The sequence below is a fragment of the Neodiprion fabricii genome, chromosome 2 (genome assembly GCF_021155785.1).
Source record: "Neodiprion fabricii isolate iyNeoFabr1 chromosome 2, iyNeoFabr1.1, whole genome shotgun sequence".
Lineage (NCBI taxonomy): Eukaryota > Metazoa > Arthropoda > Insecta > Hymenoptera > Diprionidae > Neodiprion > Neodiprion fabricii.
In genome coordinates this window covers 2,931,984-2,952,487 of record NC_060240.1, presented here as the reverse complement: position 1 = coordinate 2,952,487, position 20,504 = coordinate 2,931,984, and the positions used below count along the sequence as shown (strand labels likewise).

Below are 20,504 nucleotides of genomic sequence, written 5' to 3'. Positions count from 1 at the left end.
CCCTTTTCTTTATTATCGGAAAAATCGCAGGGCTGTTCGAACGGAGACACGTGGCGTGATTTCTCACGCTCGAGCCGCACGTCAAAGGGAAGCGAAATGATTCGAGTGGAAAGAAAATGGTTTATATAGTACTACAGTGATACCTTTGCGCTGCCTCGTGACGAGGACTTGGAGAATACGCTGTCCTGGTCGCTGCTCACACTTGGAACTGGCATTGGCACCGCGTAGTCGTACGTGGCATCTGAGAACACAAACGGCGAAAGAGGCGATCGATTAGATCCTCGTGAGGAATCCTGGACTTGTGTCACTTTCATCGGTGGAGAAGAGATCATTTGAAAAAAGTATAATTCGATCTTCAATTCTACAATAAATTGCAAAACACCCTGAATCAAAAAAGGCAAGTCAAAACGATAAATATTCAATTTTATTGGTAGTAGCTGTAACACAAAAATTAGACCTGATCGAATCGAAAGGAATATCGTTTTACAATGGGGGTATATAGGTATTTCAAAATGAGCGAGCACCTTTCTTGTGAAAAAAAATTTTGCTGACCAGTGAAATTGGTAGAGAACCTTGGTACTCACCGGAATGTTCAACGTTGTCGTGAAGGTCTTTACTGTCGATGACGACGGTGCTGTAGCCGTAGTAAGCGGCGTGAGGGGGTTCCCTGTACTTGTCGTGAAAGGGTTCCTGGTACTCGTCGAGTCTGACGTCGCCGAGAAGCCGGTCGTTCAGCTCTCGCGGAAGAGTGGTAAGCTTGGCACCGGCGTACCTGTCGTATACTTCCTCGACCCTGTAGGTCATGAGGGAGGGATCCTTCTCGGTGGTGCCGTAAGCAGACTCGGGAGAAAGGTGCTGGTTACCCGAGGGAATCGAGCTCTTGGCTCCGAGCGGACTGGCGAAGTTCTTGCGTTGCCGGTGCCGCGACACTATCAGAAATATCGCCACCGCCAGGAGCAGGATCACAGCGGTGAGAACGCCGATGATCACCGCCATGTAGGTAGGGTCGTCCTGCTTAGCGGTCGACACGGGAACTTCCACCTGGGGTGGCACGTCTCGCGCGGAATTGCCGCGGAGAAGAGGCGGCGCGGCCTCCGTTGGCGGTGGTGGTTCTGGGGTGAAGTTGCCGTGGGCGACGTCTGCGTGACGGGGGTGAAAAAAGGAAAGAATACGAAATGACACCTCGATTCATCGACCCCGACTCCCGGCTAGAGCTTTACGACGTACTGCAGGGGCTTCGGGGAACAATAGAACCAGTGACTAGTCCGGGGATCGATCAGCCGGCTGATTCGATGCCCGAAGTCACCGTGATAGGTCGCTACGACAACGTCTGGCGAAGTTCAAAGAGTAGTTTGTTACATGTATATGAGCCTGGAATTCCGGGCCGGTTGTGATCAAACGATTGGACTGTGACGAACTCTGTCAAAGTTGGAAGGGAGGTAGTGGGTAGGTGGTTGATCGACTCACCGGAATCGAAGGTAATCTCGCTAAGCATCATCCACTTAGCGGCGAAGGAGAATCTGAGCTTGACGAATTTCCCTACTCGGTGGTGAAGCTTGACCGTTATGTTCCTCGAGGTCTCGAATATCTTGTCCTCCATCGACGTCCAGACTATCGGATCACCGGTATAGTACTTTCCGCCGATGCTGAAGAGCACGCTGACCTCGGCGAAGATCTGGAACAGAGAAATAGAGCTGCAAACTGTTGGCGAGGGGTGGGTTAAAGAAGCATCACTGCTGGAATTTCACGGACGGATCCCGACTCCGTTGGTTTCAAGCGGGGTGAAGGAGACTCCGTATGGATTTCCGAGGGTGGTTGGCGGCTGCTGGAGGCACGGTCTCGACTTTGAAGTGCTGTCTTTCAGGAGGCAGTGGCGTGCTTTATCTGTGGTGCTTGTTAATAGAAAGGGTCGAACCCCTCCCGTGCCGACTCGTCGCTGCAGACAGCCGCCACAGTGTGTATTGTATTTGAATATACGTGGCGTATCAGCTGCGCTGGCTGGCTGGGGCAGGTACCAGTGCTTACATCGCGAGGACCGAACGCCGTTCGCATTGTCAAAAGCGTTCTCTCGTCGCTGGAAAAAGCTCCGCGTAGTGGGCACAATTGCCGAGCTGGGTAATGAGGCGCTCCATTCAAATAAATCTTGATACCACCGCGTGTTTTACCGACCATTATGAAAAGCGCGGAGTGCAACGCGCCCACCCCACTCTTCACCCTCAACCATCGTTCTCGCTCGCTCTCTCTCTCTCTCGCTCTCTCTGGCCGTTCTTTCCTCCTCGCGTGATACCATTGTTCGACTATACGCTTCGACTTTTTTACCTCCTTCCCTCCTCCCCGAAACGTTGTACACTTTTTCAACAGCTCGACCGGCAATTCACTCCGCGGCTTCGACCCCTGACTTCATACAATGTAACGAGTCCCCTTTCAGTTCGGATTCTTGAGACCAGCTTGCCATGCGGCAAATGTTACGTTCGAGGACTTTCTTTCGACCAGTACTTTATAGAGAGTCTAGTCTCTGAAGTTACATCACTATTCCAAGATCATTCGCGAAGAGAATCCGTTCCAAATTATTTCGAGCGTCGAAATGAAATCATATTGGAATTAGTGACGTTATCGTAGCGATTCTTCCTGAGGAAAAAACGTTACTTCGTAGTTTTTGAGCTGTTTGTCCAAGTCAGTAAACATATTTTGCAATGCGAGTACCATCAAAATCGACGTTTCGTTACGATGAAGTTACTAACTTGGACCGCGAGAAACAAGCCGAGCTCATTGCCAGTGCACCAAATGGTACCATTGACCATCTTTGATACTTGACACACATGGACTGACTACATCGAATGCACCCGTGTCTTGTAATTCGAAACGCAGATGAAAGGAGGAAGAAACGCGATAAAATACCGGTAACATCGAATGTTCCTCACCTGAACATCCTTGGTGAACTGGTTATTGCAGTAGATATGAACGGCGGAAAATTCCCGAACCTGGTCGAACTCGAACCTGATTTCAACGGGGTGTCCAGACCTGGTGTCGTTCTTCCACCCGACCCAACCCTGTCTTCGATCGTCGTAGTACCCCATCCTGATCTTGTCGGCCCCAGTGCGTCCGTCCGTAAGCTGACCAAGACCTCGGAGCAGTTGGACTCCGTCCCAATGGCCGTCGTAAGTAGCGTCGAAGAACTCCAAGTTGCCGCGTTTGTCACCCTGAGGCATGGAGTACGACACGATACCGTCGTTCCATGAACAGCCATAGATCTCGACGCGCATGCAGACCGTTCGTCGGTGGAAGCTGTAGGGTAAAAAGCGCAGCTTGCTGGCCCAAATCGGCGGTTCCAGTTCACGCTTGGACTCGAGATAGGTGTTGGTGTTTCCGGTTATCACCTGAAAAAGATAATTCCATACCATTTACCGGTGTAAAGTAGTTTCGATGTAGTAACATTGTGGAAACGTTTAGTTTTATTCGGAGAAGGAGAATTGCAGGAAAATCTGAGGTTCGAGAAGAGTTCCAAGAGAATCCTGTTACCGCGTGTCACTGATTTATTCTTCACCTCCAGTGTTTCACATGAATTGATTACACAGGGACCGTGACTGAATCAGCACTTTCCTAATTTGTCAAAGTTTACTCTTCTCCCGTCGTCATGCATATCTTAATATTTATTCATCCGCCCACGTTACCGGTCGTGACGACACGTGAACACTTGACAAGGTTCACGACGTGAGGTAAGACAGAGACGCATAATTGCTTATAAATTACACCGGATGCAGGGTCTCTATTTCTCACCACCTCATCGCGACCGCGTAGTCCATTAAACGGAGAGCCAACACCGTAGAATGGAAAAGCTCGTGGTGAACGAGTTCCTATTCGGAAGGTGCCGCTGCCACCACACATGCCTTTGGTAGAGGTACGTCAGGTACGGTATAACTCGGTTCACCGAAACCAAAAGGGTGCGGCCTCACCGTACCGTCTACCCGTCGTGGAGAACAGTGTTAAGAGCAGAGCCAACGCCCAACTCTCGTTATATGTTAATGGACGGTGTTAATAGTTCTCACTGACAAGACCGACTACCGTTTCTTTGGCTCGTGCTCGGCCGACGGGAGCCGGTAAAAGGCCGGCGAGCATCTTCAGGTGTTTGCATTACTCGTAGACGCGGGTCTCGAGTCATTAGTTGCATTTTCACCGCGAAGTTTGGTTTCATAGGACGTCCACGATTCCACAAGGAAGCTAGATCCCCGGTAAGAGAGAGGGGTAAGAAAACACCTCGAAGGGCACAATCATCCGGGTCACGAGGCTGTCTATAGAAAAGACCGGTTCGATGGTATTATTCAGGATCGAGCTGGAGGAGCGACTATTTGGATAATGGTTCACCCTGCTCAGGCGTCATGGTCGTCGTGGGCTGACGGAGCCGCGCGTTTGACCCGCGAGCACGCGACGACCTTCCCTCACTCTATTGATCCACCCTCCTATACAAATAAGCTCCAACTCGCCCTTCCCCTCTCTATCTCTTTCCGGCTCTACCTTGAGGGGGTTTCCTCGACCCGACGTTGAACGGCCGAGTTACGACTGCTCAAAGTTCGAGAAAACGAGTTCTCCGGAACGGTGTGGAAGAAATGAATTTCGGGAATAGTCTTCTCCCTTGGAATCAAGGGTGTATCAAAAGTCCGTAGACGTGATAGGTATAGTATTAAGTATAGTAAGTAGGGTGGTATATTTTTTAACTTTTTTTTTTAGGGTGTAATTCGAAAAATTTGTGACAAATATTGGAAAAAAAGAAGACTTCCGTAAAACATGGAGGAGGTAGGAAAATATTTAGAGATCGCTACCAAATTTTGTAATATTAAAATTTATGTTTACGTGTACACCTTACCCCCTTTTTTGTCACACTTTGTGGAAAAAAAATAAATAAAAGTTGAAAAATTAACCACCCTGATAGAAAGTATAGCATGGATGGATTAGCACGGTTGCAGTATCGTTCCGATTATACTACAACTTCCCTTCTTTCTGGTCTCATTCTTACCTCGTCTCCTTGAGCGCTCCTGTAACGAACCCACTTTCCAAGTCGCGGTCTCCAGTAGTCAAGGACGTAGTTTTCGGCGAACTCGACACCCTGTCCGTTTCCAAATCGACCTTGAGTGCTCGTGGCTGTGATCATGTGCACAGTGTGAAGGTCGATCTCAAGCCACTCTTTGGAGTCAGTTGTGATCTGCTGTTTCGGACACCAGGCACCGCCCAGGCTCTCCTGGCGTAACCTGTAATCAGAATCGGATTTTTTCATCTAAATCAGGGAGGGTCGGTTTAAGCAGCTTGGGGAACGAGGCCAAAGACGCGTTTTTGGCTGCAGACAACGGAGACGGAGGAAGATACCGCCACTTAGCGTTTGTGCGCGGTTAGTCGAGGGGAGTAAAATATAATATGCGGTGAAATGATAATTTATTGATCGAGTTAAAAGACCGGATGATATGAATTAAAGATGAGGGGGTTTCCCACCGGGAGCAACTTGGGACAGGAACTTGCTGCTGCGGTCTTACACCATGTACCTTGGGTCCCGGCTAATTGTTTTCCCTCTCTGCAAAATGGAAGTTTATTACTAGCAATTTGCCGGTCCGACGTTCACTTTGTAAAATAATAATTGTTTACCGCAAGAGTCGCAATAACTGAATAGGAAGAAAAAGAGGAGCGTAATAACGATTTGCTCAAACCCCGCGATATCAATTAGATACCTCATATTTCATCGTTTCAATTGGGTAAGAATAAAAAACGTACGAACCATGGAGCTATTATCATTATCATTATTATTGTTATCATTATTATCATCATTATTATTATTATAGTTATTATTATCCTTTATAAACGGAGGGTCTGAGAATTTGGCGAAGGATTCCCGGCATGTGAATAGAATCCTCTAATTTCGCTAGCGACGTGCCCGGCATGAATGTGCACCAGCATAAGAGAAGTCACCGGGTGTTTTGCAATGGAAAATGGAAAGTGCAGGGAAGCCTTGGCTCTCGGATATATCCAGATGCACAGTGCGGAGGAGAGTCGTCTTCTCGTGCGGCGTAGTCTATCCGTGAGTGCAAAGCGCGGAGAGTATAATTTGCGATGAAAAAGGAGGAGTGGCTGCCAGGTTTTCCTGTGAAGTGTCGGAGCGGGAATGACGGAGCATAGTGCGTGGCTTTGACGGGATCCCTTAAGTGAGAGCAGGCATGGCAAGGAAGAAGCCTAGACTCGTGGAACCGGGAGTTGGGATGAGCACGGATTCAGTTTGGTCCATAACTCATACCCCATTAAGAGAGCTGGAACTGCCTCAGCGCTACTTTGATACAGAACTGCATCAAAGACATTCCATGGTTAGCAGTGTCCTCAATAAATCTCGGAGCAACGATCGCTCGCGGCTCGCTTTTGGATTCCGCGATACCTCGCAGCTGCGAATCGGCTCCGTTCAACGCGAAAATAAATACCAAACTAAGACGGTGTAATGACCAACGAGGAAGGACCAAAAGATGGCGGCCTACACGCCGGAAACTACGGTAAGACGAACCGGATAAGGAAAGTATGAATCACGACTCGCGGTCCTTGGACGTTGAGCATCTCCTCCTTGGAGATGCTGGAACAATTTCGAGTGAAGAACGTGGTGGAAAGGAAGAGGCGATAAATTCTCACCGAAACCGAGAGGGCGGCCACGTTCAACCCGAGGATCTTGTCCAGGGGCGTACGTCTCCTCTCTGCTGCATCCTCCTCTGCACCACTGCTTCGTCTTTTGCTTATTTTCGACGCCACGCGCCGAGACAAATGGTCTTCGGATCGAAAAACTTCAGGATATTTTCCTTTCTCGACTACGTTATACCGCGGATTATAGCAACGGGAATCAATAACTATTGGAAAATCTAATCGTGACGTCAGAGCCTGGTTGTCGGTGCTCTGTTATCACCGGGTAACCTAAGTTTTTAGATTTAAAGGTGTTATACCCAGTCAGGAGACCGAAAACCAGCGATTTTTCAAGGATTCCTTTCGAAGAGACATTTCAATTTATTAACATAAAAGTTTATATATATGTTGGGGTAACATTGAACTTCATTCTGTTATTTTTTATTTGTAAAAATAATGATTCTCAAAGCTGCTATAGTCGATCTCTGGGAGCATGTATAAAAACAGGCCTCTGGCGGTGAGCGAGATATCTCTGGACTGGATCATCCGAAATGAAAAAATAAAAAATATTTACTTGATACAAGGTATTATCCGGTCCTTGATCGAAGGACCAAGCAAAATATTAATTTTTAACAAAACGCCGGGTTGTCAAAAAAAATTTCGATCTTGCATAAAAATTTTCGCCTCAATTTGTTTATCAAAATAGAAAATATTTATCGACGAGAAAAAACCTTCGGTCAAGGACTGAAAGACACATTCATAAAGCTCGTGTACAAATTTGAGACTGATCAGTTCAGACGATTCCGAGAAATCTTGCTCACCGACTTTGAAAACATATTTTTAAGACAAACGCGTTCAAAGTTTCAAAAGCACTTTAATACGCTCCGGGGTGTCTTCGCAAACGTGCGTGTAACTTCGAGCATATTTGTCGGATCGTTACGAAATTTTCTGTTTATATACTTGAATATATGTACACAACGAGAATGAAATTAAAAAAAAAAAAAAATCGATTTTTGAATAATCCTGACTGGGTATGTTATAACTTCCTAACGAAGGGAAATCGTAATCTTTGGGTTTTCGAATTCCTCATATCACATAATTCAATGAAACCTAATCAATAATACTCCTGTTCTACTATCCACACGCGAAAGAACGAAAAAAAGCCTGTTTGTATAAGTTTAATTCCTCCCCACCAGATGTCGCATTGCAAAGTGAAAATCCCAATAAGAATCGCGAATGAAAGTTATAACGAAGAGACTCGTCGCAAGCTGATTTGTGACAACGTTCTTATACAGTGCCTCGCAAATTAATACCCGATATAGCGCTAAATAAGAACCGTATATACGGATTAAACCAAACTTTTAATTAACTCTAAAAGCTTTTAAACGGACTGCGATAAAACGAGTTGTACTCTGCCCGCCCGTTAATCGCTACGTTAAGATTGAATCGTTAGCTCGGGATGTACGTACACTTTACAATTCACACACACGCACGATGAAGAGGCGTTCGAGCGTATACCGGGTGATTAAATTTATACACAAGTCCGGAGTTGTGTGCGCATCATATATATAAATAACAGCGTCAAGAACCGCGTGGCGAGTGATTTACAGGTGCGGCGGCAGGCGACTCGTGCTTCCAACTATCTGCTCGAAGCTCGACTTAACCGCCGCTCATTACTCAGATTAAAAGGCAATCACCATCCCGACCCGGGACCTTATCCCAGGACGACGCGACCTGGGCGTATCTACCTGATTCACCCATCTTGACTAACGAACCAACCACCCAACTGACTAATGCACGATTCGAATGAAAAGCATCGTTGGAGTCACACTCGGCAATTTTAGACCTCGATGGATCGGCGTTTGCAGTTTGACCCTTCCCAGTGCAACGTTTCGTACATGAGACATTCTTTTTTTAATCGGTCGTTAAAAACGAAACCAACGTAAAAATTCAAGAATTCAAAATAGCGGGTCTAATATAGAGGATTGAAGATACAAAAATCGATCCGTTTCACTTGAAATTTGTTACCTGGGAGTTTTCGGGGTCGCTGAAAGCGAATCCGAGGTCAGAATTTCAAAATTCAAGATGGCGGTTCGAATATGGAGGACTGAAAATACAAAAATCGATCCGAATCGCTCACATTAGATCCGCCATATTGAATTTTAAAAGGTTCAAAGTTCTGAACCCATTTTTTAAACGAACGTCCTCGAGATCCCTTGCATACCAAGTTTCAAGGAATTTAACTGCAAGGAAAAATGTATGCTTGCAAGGGTCAAGGTTTTCACAAAAAATAGACTCGATGTCTTCTTTTTGTTTTTCCATCAGTTTCTAGGTTCTTGATGATTACATATAAACTATATATATAAGGCATCTAAGGTATAAGTTACGAGACTCACCGTCCACGATGGGGGCCGACGTTTCCACTGTCGAAACTTGAGCTGGCCGTTATATCAGAGTCACGAATTTCCCCAGACTCCATTCCCAGCGGAGCGATGCACTGAGCTGTAATCAGAAACATGACGGAAAAAAGCATGAATGAAAACGAATCAGACTAATCCAGACCAAGTTTTCTTGTCATAAGTATTTGAATGAAATTTTTCTCCCCCTTTTTGGAACTTCTAGATCACCGTTTGCCCGATGATACATATGTAATGATCAATCGCGTCCACATGCCTGAAAGAGGGGGGGAAGTGGAGCCGAGATGCCGGCTCGGTTCGATTTTATATTTATAGACTGTATCCTGCAAGAATAAGAAGCAGAACTAGCAGAAGAAGAAGAAGAAGAAGTAGTGAGTAAGAGAAGTAACTTATGCGACATTTGCCCGCCCCTGCAGCCACTCATTCGGGGTCCATAACTCTCCGGAGTGACAGCCGGGAGCGGAAGGGTGTGTACGACTCGAAGAGCCGGGAGGGCGGATGGCGAGAGGAAATACTGAGAAGGAGGAGGAGGAGGGGGAGGGAAATTGAATGCCTACGCGAGCCCCCCACCCCGCCCATCCACTCCCTAGATCCCCTGTCAAATTGATAACCGCTTTTTTCCAGGCGAGCGATCCGCCGCGTGCCGCACCTGAGAGCAGTCCTCGATTTACGGTAACGACGCGCGTGCGCGCTCACATGCGACTTTACGCTTCTCAAGAATTCTAGCAACGGGGAAAAAGCATGGATGCGAGGGATTGATCACCCTTGATTTTTTTTTATTTACATTGGAATCGTGTGATATGATTTGAAATCTTGAAAATTACAACGAGGTTCAAGTTAGTAACGTTATCGGAACGAAATATGGGGGAAAAAAAAGTTGCTATTTTCTTAATTTTAAAACTATCTGTAACGAACTATGATTTTGAAGTATGTATGTGCGTGTTTTGTTTTGTCACGGTTTAGTGATTTACTGAATGTCGGATAATTCCATGATCGTGAAACAACGGTTTTTCATCCGCATTAATCGTTACGATGGCGTTACTAACTTAAATAACGATAAATTATACGAAATTATATTGAAATTTTATAATACCGTACGAAATTCTTAGAAATATTTTTAAAAACTTTGTAAATAAGTCTCTGGAATCTTTGAAATCGTAAGTGTAACGATCTTGAAACCTGTTGTAGAAAAGAATTGACTAGTGGTTAAACCTTGTCGTAAACAATATCCGAAAAATACCGACTATACCTGCTGAGTAAAATTTTTCGTTTCATAGAGTCGCGGCAGGTAATTTGCGCTGTTAAATCATCCGTGATTTAGAAATCAGAGTGTATCTTATAAACATGATATCAGGGAGGAGGAAAATCATCAGGGTGCCCAGGAAACGACGACCGCGCCGACCGCAGGAAATGCGCATAAATCTACGTCAGAAGATTTTCTGCTCGGTAAATTTAATTTCGCCCACCCTTCTTTGTTATTTCAATGATTATTATTAATGACCGACTGCCTGCGTGCGGCGAGGAAGCGGGACGGCAGCAGAAACACTGGGTGCCTTTTCCTCTCCTCTCCTCTCCTCTCCCTTCATCTTCATCTTCTTCTTCTTCTTCTTCTTCTTCTTCTTCCTAACCCCCTCCCCCCCCCCCCTCCCCTGGCCGAATCTAGGCCTGCCTGCCACTTTTCTTGTTCACGGGCGTGAATGTAAATTAATTACTCCCCGGTCCCCTTAGCGAAAAACATATTATGCAGAGGCACCTTATTACGCCGGGATATTAAACCATAAATCACGACTTACTTATCCTACGCGCTGCCACTAACCCCCAACCACCACCATCCATCCCTTCACCCTTTCCTCGAATATCCCACCCCTAATTGACCCAATGTTTCCCCGATGCAGGTTGTCTAATATATTCTTTTCAAATTATTACATTGTATCCTTTCTTCTTGACCTATTCATCTCCTTTCCTTTTCAAAATTGAAAAAAAAAAAAATAGATAAATAAATAAAATAAAAAGAATCTCATTACCAACTGAAATTGACGAGAGAGATTTATCATTTCTTCCGACGTGAACTAGTTTCTTTTTTTCCGTGCGGCGATCGACATCGCGAACCTAACCTAACCTAACCTCCACCCCCATCCCTGCCTTGACCCTTTTCTCGATTATGCCACCCCCTAGTTAACCCATTCGCGATCGATAACGATTATCATTGTTATGAATGGGGAAAAAAAAATTTTCTTCCCTTGTATTTTCTTCGTTTCTATATATGATAAAGAAAACGATGTTACCGTTTGAGTTTTTGAAAAATTCGGAGAAGTGTGTCAAAATTCGACCTGACCTAAGCTCAATTCCTAACGATCTCTGCTTTGGCGGAAGATTTAAAATTACCGTAGGGGCTACAAACTTACCCCGATATACCGTTCTAGGGTTTACCTAACCTAACCTAACCCAATCTATCTTGTTAGTTGTATAAGCGTTCTCGATTTTCTGATTTTTTGTTTTCTCGAGATTGAGTCATTGGAGAGAGAGACAGAAGTAAGACAAGGGCGGTCGCTTTCAGCTAACTCGTCAACAATTCAGTGCAGGGAGACTCGTTGTTGCCCCGCAGTAGGCAAATTGTGATCTCTCTCCGGGTATCTGTTTTTAGAGAGAACACTGCCGCCGTGTCCCGAAGTACAATAAACTTCTTCACCTTCTTCTTTTTCTTTCTTTCTTCCGCTTCGTCTGTTTCAGGTTCTTTAACTGCCGGTAGTGAATCTGGTAATTAGGCGTCGCTAGCGATTCCTCTTCCCCTTTCCCTCGCCCCCCCCCCTCCCTCACATCGCCCTTATCCTCATCCTTACGACTTTCTTAATTTCCCCTGTCTCTCCGAGTCCCCGAGCTGCTAGGTACAAAGCCGTTTCCAGGTCTTTAAAGAAAAATAAACAGGCGAAAAGCCGAGAGCGTCTTAGGTGTCGGGGGCAAGAGGGGTGCAGGTGTGCACGCCGCATCGGTGGCGTCGGTGGCGTCGCGGCGCCGGGTAGGCTGCAGGCGTAACGGAAGTACTACTTTTACGCACCCCGCCGCAGCCCCGAAAGCTCTATAAGCTCACGGCGCAATCACCTCTCGTCTCAAGTTGCGTGCAAGTAGGAATATCGCGGGGTTAGGGTGCCGACGACGCCGACGCCGGAACGAGAACGAGAACGAGAACGAGGGCGAGCAACCCTTCCGCGCCCGAAGCTTCGGTTTAAAAATTATCACCTCGACGATTCACGTCGAGTTACACTGAGAAAAATTTCATTTGTCACGGTAACTAGAAAAATTGAGTGAAACGGGTATCGTTAAAAAAAGTGTTTGAATATTGTTGGAATTACGAAAAACGAGGTACGCGTAAACATTTTGCGCTATCGTCGATCCTTTTCTGGTTATCGCAACGCTGAATCAGTTTCATCGGTTTACTCTACTTTTTTAGTTAAACAAGGCTTTAACGAGAATTTATTCTTACACAAGCGTTAAGTTTTCGCAACAGTTGCAAGAAAATATAGCAACAGTGATCGTAATGAGAAAGAACAGCAACGGATACCAGACTTTCCGGTAACGGCTAGAAAACTAGTTTTCATTTTCTACCTAGAACTATATTTTTCGTTTATGGTAAAAAAAGGAAAATAGTTGAGAACTGAGCGGTAACCGGTACTAAAAGTTTCTCTCAGTGATATAAAAAATGTAAAGGGGGTAAATTTTTTTTCACGCACCTGTTATGCAATATATCTAGGCGTAGATGTTATCCATACGTATATCTGTATAACTATACCTATACACAGGTGTATTAGTATAAAACACATCGTTTGCAAATAGGCAATTTAAATTCAATTTCAACGGTTTCGACGCTTCCCGCAGAACGTGGTATTGTAACATTGATCAGAGAGAGAGAGAGAGAGAGAGAGAAAAAACGGGATGAAAATGGAGGAAATGAGAGTAAAAAAAAAAGAATTATTTTTTTTTCGAGAAAACTAAACTGGCGAATGCGGGGAAACTGAGAGAAAGAAAGAAAGAAAAAAACAAACAACTTTCGCGCGGAAATATAAACCGAAATAAAAACGTATAAAATTGAAACGTTCGATGCTGCGGGGGAGTGAAAATGGCTGTGGCAATGCTGCAGTTGGCGGTGTGCCCGGGATAAACGCGTTTTTGATTGAATGAAAATTGATTGAAAGTGGCGCTCGATGATCCCCGCAGGTGTTTCAAAACCCTCTGTAACGTTTTCTTTTTGTAACGTACATTGGCCGGTTTGTAACGCTGTATGAATAAGAGATGAGCTTAAAATATATACCTGATTCACTCTGGATCTTGGGATATAGGAATTGAAATAAAAAAAAAAAGAGAAGAAATGGAACGAGGTCTCGGAATCTTTGGAGAAACAATCAAATTTCATGCTGCGTATAAATCGATTTGTCGAAATTGCAGAAGAAACGGTTTCTTTTCATTTCCGAGGCTAGAAATGCGTCAGGGAGGGTTGAAAAGGTTTCTTCATTCCTCATCGGTCACAGTAAAAATGAAACGATTGAATGAACGATAAAAAAAAAAAAATAAATAAAAAAAGTTTAAAAGATTGAATTGAAATTGTACAGTTTTTTGTCTTTTTTTTTACAAATTTTGACATCCAAGTTCTTGAAGTTTCTATACTGAGAGGTTGAATGGCTCGTAACGTTGATTCAACGACGGAATTTTACTGATAAATTAATAATTATTCCCGCAACTTATTGGGATTATTTTAATACACATACAGAGTAAATGATAATAACGCAATTTATGCAAATATTTCGGAATCTTGATTTCTTCGTTGTCGTTAAAAAACGGTAAAAACATCGATTCTCGTTTCGATTTTTACGTCATCAGGAACTTGAATCTCGTTCAATTAATCGAGAAACGGTTAATCGAAGAAAAGCTAAATCGAAGTTTACGATTAATCGATTAACGGTGTCATCTAGTGCGAAAGCTATTGTTTAAAAGTTTTTCACGAGTATTTTTCTTTTAAGACAAGCCGTCGAAATAAAATTTATAAAATTTCTCACGACTTTTACATTATATTTATCGACATGTAAACAAACTTTGTTAGTTTCTTGGAGGAAAAATATGTGAAAATAACCTAAAACACACTGCTCGATAGGAACTTGTGTAGAAAAAAGTGTAGCCACGATATCTCAAAAGGCACTGAACCGATCCTGTTAAAATTTTAACAGCATTTTTATTACATCCATAACAATCAAGTGAACTAGAATTAATCATGATTACTTCGATAGTTTTTGTTTTACGAGCTGAACAGAAAAAAAAGTACGAATCTAATTTCTTGTTTCTTTGCTTCTCGATACATCATATCTAGACTCGTTTTTTCGTTTCTCTACAATATTTCCTGGTCGAAAAATTCACAAAGTTTGTTGGAACATCGATAAATACAATTCAATAAATACACAAAATGTAACGTGAAAAATTACGATAAATTTTATTGAAATACGACTGAAACAGGTATTTCGATCCGTCGACCGTGAAACGATATCTCGCATTTTGTATCCATACCTTACAGCGATAACTCCAGCCTTTCGGTGGAACTAACGGAGCCGCAGGGGTGATTGCAAAATAGGGTTGACGTCGAGTACGGCGATCCCGGAGGGAGAAAATTCGGCGATAACGCGACTCGTTCCGGCGGCGTCCCGACGCCCGTATCCACACGCGTCAGATATGTTTATGCACCGCGGCGAGCATTAACATCCCGATTTATGCCGAGTGCAAAACCCTTACACGACCGCAAATTCACCGCGCGCAACGGGGGGCTCGACTTGCTTTATTATTACAGCTAGAGATACTATTTATACACAGTTGATATTCAAATTTCGTCAGTCTTTATCCTTGTTTTTTTTTTTTTTTTTTATTTTTATTTTTAATTTTCTTTTTTTATCATTCATTGTTCTTGTTTGTTGTCTCGTTAAGACGACGTCTGCGTATTATCGATATCCGGTATCGAAATAAGCGAATAATTGTCCGATGCGTAAGTATTTACGAAAAGGTTGCGGGAATTTAATAAAAATTTATTAATATACTTCCTGCGGATGTTTGAGAGAGAAACTTGAACTCCAACCGTGTTTTTAGAATGAGATTTTTTAAACGATGCAACGACTCGAGGCTCGTTTAATCTTGGTTGTTTATTATGTAAGGAATAAAGTGCGACTGGTTTTAAACATCGATTTTCCGCTTAAGAGTAACCGGAAGTCGAGAAGTAGGGTTTGATAAATGCGTGGTATTATTAGAATGTGGGTGCGATGTTTATTGATTGGATTGAAAAGGTGGAGACGACGCGAATTAACAGTTTTCAGTAACACCGATGACTTTGCGTTCAACCAAATCCATTCGATTGCGAGAAAAAAAAAACAAAATCTCGGTCTTCTTTGAGTCGTGTTATACCGTGACAATATCTTGAAACTTGAAAATCTACCGCGCGTGCGCCGAATAATTCAATCTCATTGGTCGGCCAAATCTTCCCGCAGCGATATTCTTGTCCGCGATGCAGGCGGGCCAACCTACGCAAAATGTGTACGTTTGAATTTTCAAAGAGCGTAAGCGTTGAATTCCGACCGGTCTTCGAAGAATCAACTTTTCGACCAAATAACAAATGCTTTCCAAACCGTTCCGAGTCACCGCCTCAATTATTCGAGATTCTAACCTCGAAAATTCGTATCAACCACATCGCCGGCAGAAACAGTTTGACAGCTGAAAACTCGGGATGGCCAGCCTGCGCGAAGAGCCGATAAAACTCGCGCATGCGCGGTTGATTTTCAAGTTTCAAGAGATTGTCCCGGTATTTACCGTGTACTGGTCTTATGAGAATGAAGTTAGTAAGGTACGAAATTGAGTAAATTATGATAAAGAAAATTCAACTCGTTGAAAGTCGTCGTTAAAAAATTGTGCGATGATGATTTTTTCCTACGTTACTAACTTCGGTAACACTTCGTTTAGTGTTCAAATAACATCGTTAATAAATTTTGGACAACGATTCAAGCATGTACTTACATATGTCGATGGCACCTGTTCCGCAGAAACAGAGGATAACGACGACGAGGAAAATCATCTTGGGTCTCGACTCGCCCATGACGAAGAGACGGCTGATTCCGAAGAATAGCTGAAGGGCCACAACAGTCATCGACGATCCATGTCGGGTGCTGGAAAATACGAGCGCGAAGAAGCGTTCGGTTAGATCGAGGAATTTTAAAATGGGAGGAGGAAATCGGAGAAAAAGATTGCGGGGAGAAGATGAGAAGAGAAGAGAGTAGAAGAGAGGAGAGGAGAGGAGAGGAGAGGAGAGGAGAGGAGAGGAGAGGAGCCTTATTACCCATAGTGCAGGGGGAGGCGGCTTATTTCGGTTAATGGTTCCCTTGTGTTCGGTGCTCCTCTCTCTTTCTCTCTTTCTCTCTTCCTCTCTTCCTCTCTTCCTCTCTCATTTTCTCTCCCCGCCGACGTTTGCAAGTGAAATAGCGCGCACCCGCCCCAGTGGCCATGTTAAATCAGGGTGCGGACCGTCCGTCGGACAAAGAGTTACATTCAGGCCTGGGAGCCATTACGCGTCATTATCGAGATTAGGATCGTAGTAGCTGCCTGACGGCGACGTTAGAGAAACAGCTCGGAAGCTGAACCGAAACTACCGAGTCGCGATCGCTGTTGTATGTAAATATAAAGAAAAAAAAACAAAAAAAAAAAAAAAAAACGAAGAAACATGAAAAAAATAAACGAGCAAAATACACAAGCCAAAGGGAATTAAAACGCGGTAGGAATAAGGAGAATCCAAAGAGAAGCTTGCGGCGGGGCAAAAAGCGGCTCGGCTATACTCTTTGGCTAATTAACCCCGGCTCGAGCTTCTTTGACTCATCCTGCGATCCTTATCTCACAGCCTATGCAGGGTGAAAATTGTCCCTGGAATTTTAGGTTTCATTATTTTGCAGTTTTTTTTTTCTGGTATTACCAAGTTCAAACGGCGAAAGGATGGTCGCATATTGAGTCTGAATTTTGAGTTCCTTCGTTGAGTCCTGAAACAAGGTGAGCTTTGAAAAATTGGAGCGGATTTGAAAATCCGAATTTCAAAAGTTACGAAAGCGTCTGATTCTGAATTCTCTTAGTCGCGAAAGTTAATGTAAAGAAATCAAACCTTGACGATACATCAAAGTTTCGAATGGTCCGAAAGCCGACGCTCAAAGTTCCGAAAGTACGAAAATGAGGAAATTTAAAAATCTGAAACATCGAAATTTCGAATGATCGACGATTTTCAGTTCCGTGAATTTCTGGCTTGTTGAGTTTCCACACTTTGACCTTTCTCTGTTTTTGATTTTCGATAATTTTACGTTCGGAATCCTGGTCATTCCGATTTTTGGTTTTTCTAATTTTTGCACACCCACTCGTCGAGTAAACTACGCCGTGTGAGTATATTTCAACATTCGGAATTTCCCTCTATCGAAACTTTGCTCAATCATAACTTGAATTTTCGTAACGACCATTCGCACTTTATCATTTCTCCAAACTCCAATTTCTTAACTTCAACTTTCGCCACCATTCGATTCAGAATTAGTCGCTCCCGGAGCTTTTCAAATTCGGAACATCAACCCCGCCCAAAAAAATCTACAAACAGAGCAAACCCCTCCTCCCTCCATCCCTAATTCGCAAATTCTAAAAATTTCACATCGACATAATTCCTCCCGTCGATCGGCGAAGCCGGATTAAAGCCGCGCAGCCTGCGTGTAGATTGCAACGTACCCAGAGTGGCTTTGCCAGTGGCTCAACGCGCACCTTCGACCTCCGCGAAGCGCAAAGCTTGCATGGAACAGCGTCGAAACATGCGATATCTTTTTTCACCCCTGCGCCGCCGCTGCACCCCGACTCGCTCGGCCAGACGCGACGATCACGCAAGGCTTCGTGTGAAACTGCACAGGGTGCCGAGTTCTCTCCTCTCTTCTGGTTAGGTGCAAGCTCCGTGTGTATAAGTGCACGTATGCCTCTAGCGGAAAATATAACCACGCGATTATATTGCGCCTACAATGTACGCTCGGTATTCTCGTGGGTGGTGAAAACACCCCGAGCTTTATAAGAGGGTAGCTATGGCTTTCTCTCTCTCTCTCTCTCTCTCTGTCTTTTTACTATTGCACGAGATAAAATATTCGCCCCGGCCAGTTTGTTTATTCATTTAATTATTTGTTTTCTTTAGTTATTTATTTCATTACTTTTCTGTCACTCATTCACTCATCTACATTTCTATTTTATTTTTCTAATGTCTTCCGAGTGTGATGCTCAAATACTTTTGCGGTATGTACTTATTTTATGTCATTCGCTCTGTTCTGTCGTTCGCTAATACCGTTTGTATGTTTTTATTTTTTTACATCTGACCAATTGATATATAAATTTTTCTGTTCTGACTAATTTTATGTCACTTTTATCTATTCTCCTATATTTTTGCTCATGTTTCAACCTCGTTAATTATTTATTTGTTTATTCTTTCAACTCGTAATTTCTTCATCTTATTTATTATTCTGTCTTTATTCTGCACATACTCTCTTTCGGTCTATTTACGTTTATCTATTTTTGTCTTCTCATCTAGTCATTATTCTTTATTATTTTTCATTCTTTTTGATTATTTTTCATTAAATACACAACTACGTATAATTGTTACATAAAATTACGTAATTCACTCTCGAACAATCCGTAGAATAGAAAAAAAAAATTGATGCAATTTCGTAAATAAACGGCCAGGATTAATGTTTGGACAGTGCTCAGAAATTTGCGCAGAGTTAATCATAGATTTATACCAATTCTTATTGAAAGAATTACAATAATTTACACTTTAAAATGAATCAACTAATTTTAATTCGTCAAGTGGCTGAAAAGCGAGCAATGATCTCTCAAGTAATTTTATAATATATCAGCAAATATTCCTAACGAGAAGAATTATTTTATTAAAATAACAGTTAGTCGAACTACAAATATTAGTAATAAAATCTAAAATTCTTTTATTTCACAAATATATCCTATAAATTGATCAATCTTATTCATATTTTTTCGTCACTTTTTTACATCGTTACGTCTGTTTCAGGGAAGGAGAAAATTTTTAATCATAATTTCGGTATATCGATTCATCGGGGATTTTTCTTATCGACGTATAATATTTACCTTTCGCAATCTTTGGAAACACGTGACTTTTTTAAAATACCTAAAAAAAAGAAAAAAAAACTTGACTCTGTAAAATATTTCTCAAACCTGTATAGAGTGTCATATAATTTTACACAATATCTTCGCTCGCCAAACAACAAGTAACTATAATACAAACACTGCATCGGGGGGAAAATTGCATAAAGAAACGCATCGGCGTAAGGAAGGAAACAAGGAAGGCGATTCGAACTCGGCGATGCAGACGACGGGTTATATTCCGAGCGGCTCAACTTCATCCCCACGTATATGCGGTGACGTACAATGCATGCAATGCGGGGCGGCGAGGAGACGAGGCCATGAATTATGCAGCTCACCCCGTCTAGAGAGAGAAGGGGAGAAAGAGAGAAGGAGAGAAAGAGAGGGGCCGGCATTGACTTGCACCCTAGTCTTCGCCATTCTTTGCTGCACGCGTGGCCGAAACCAGAAGCGATCGAAACTTTCACATGGCCACGTGTCTGGCTTGAAGGGGTGATACGGAGTAAGGATTTTTCAAAAATCTATTCATTTTCATTTCATTTTCGTAATGTGTATATATTCGAGTATGTGCACAGCAAAATTTCACGTCGATACGACAAATATTAAAGTGCTTTTGAAACTTTGAACGCGTTTTTTTCGAAAATATGTTTTCAAAGTCGATGAGCAGGATTTATCGGAAAGTTCTGAACCGATCAGTCTCAAATTTTTACTCGAGCTTTATGAATATATCTTTCAGTCCTTGACCGAAGGTTTTTTCTCGCCGATAAATATTTTCTATTTTGATAAACAAATTAGGGCGAAAATTTTTACGGAAGATTGACATTTTTTTGTTTGACAACCGGTCGTTTTGTTAAAAATTAATATTTTGCTTGTTACTTCGATCAAGGACCGGATAATACCCAGTATCAACTAAATATTTTTTGTTTTTTCATTTCGGATGATCCAGTCCAGAGATGTCTTGCTCACCGCAAGACGCCTTTTTTTTTAGAACTGTTCCCAGAGATCGACTACAACAGCTGTATAAAAATCCACCATCTTTACAAATGAAAAAAACAACAGAACGAAGTTCAATGTTACTTGAGTATGTGTATATATTTTTATATCAATAAATTGAAATATCTCTTCGTGAAAAATCCTTGAAAAGTCGCTTTCTTCGTCCTCCCAACGGCGTATAACCCCTTCGAAAACCGAAATTCGTAACGGACCGAAAAACGATCGTCGGTTTATAGTCACAGAGGGCGAAGATAAGCAGATTAT

General features: G+C 43.0%; 1 protein-coding gene across 2 annotated transcripts in view; it reads right to left on the bottom strand.

Annotated features, from left to right (window-relative positions):
* The window catches only part of LOC124175109 (discoidin domain-containing receptor 2-like), a 59,037-nt gene that overhangs the window by 3,884 nt on the left and 34,649 nt on the right, over positions 1–20,504 (bottom strand). Inside the window, exons 2-8 of one of the 2 annotated variants that reach the window (XM_046555009.1) lie at positions 16,095–16,243; positions 9,036–9,141; positions 5,012–5,243; positions 2,922–3,377; positions 1,360–1,675; positions 585–1,139; positions 144–241 (exon numbers count right to left, since the gene is read on the bottom strand). In XM_046555009.1, the coding sequence (XP_046410965.1) occupies positions 144–241; positions 585–1,139; positions 1,360–1,675; positions 2,922–3,377; positions 5,012–5,243; positions 9,036–9,141; positions 16,095–16,224 (1,893 nt within the window). In that variant the 5' untranslated portion in view covers positions 16,225–16,243. The remainder of the gene's footprint in view (positions 1–143; positions 242–584; positions 1,140–1,359; positions 1,676–2,921; positions 3,378–5,011; positions 5,244–9,035; positions 9,142–16,094; positions 16,244–20,504) is intronic. The other variant, XM_046555010.1, reaches the window with a different exon arrangement.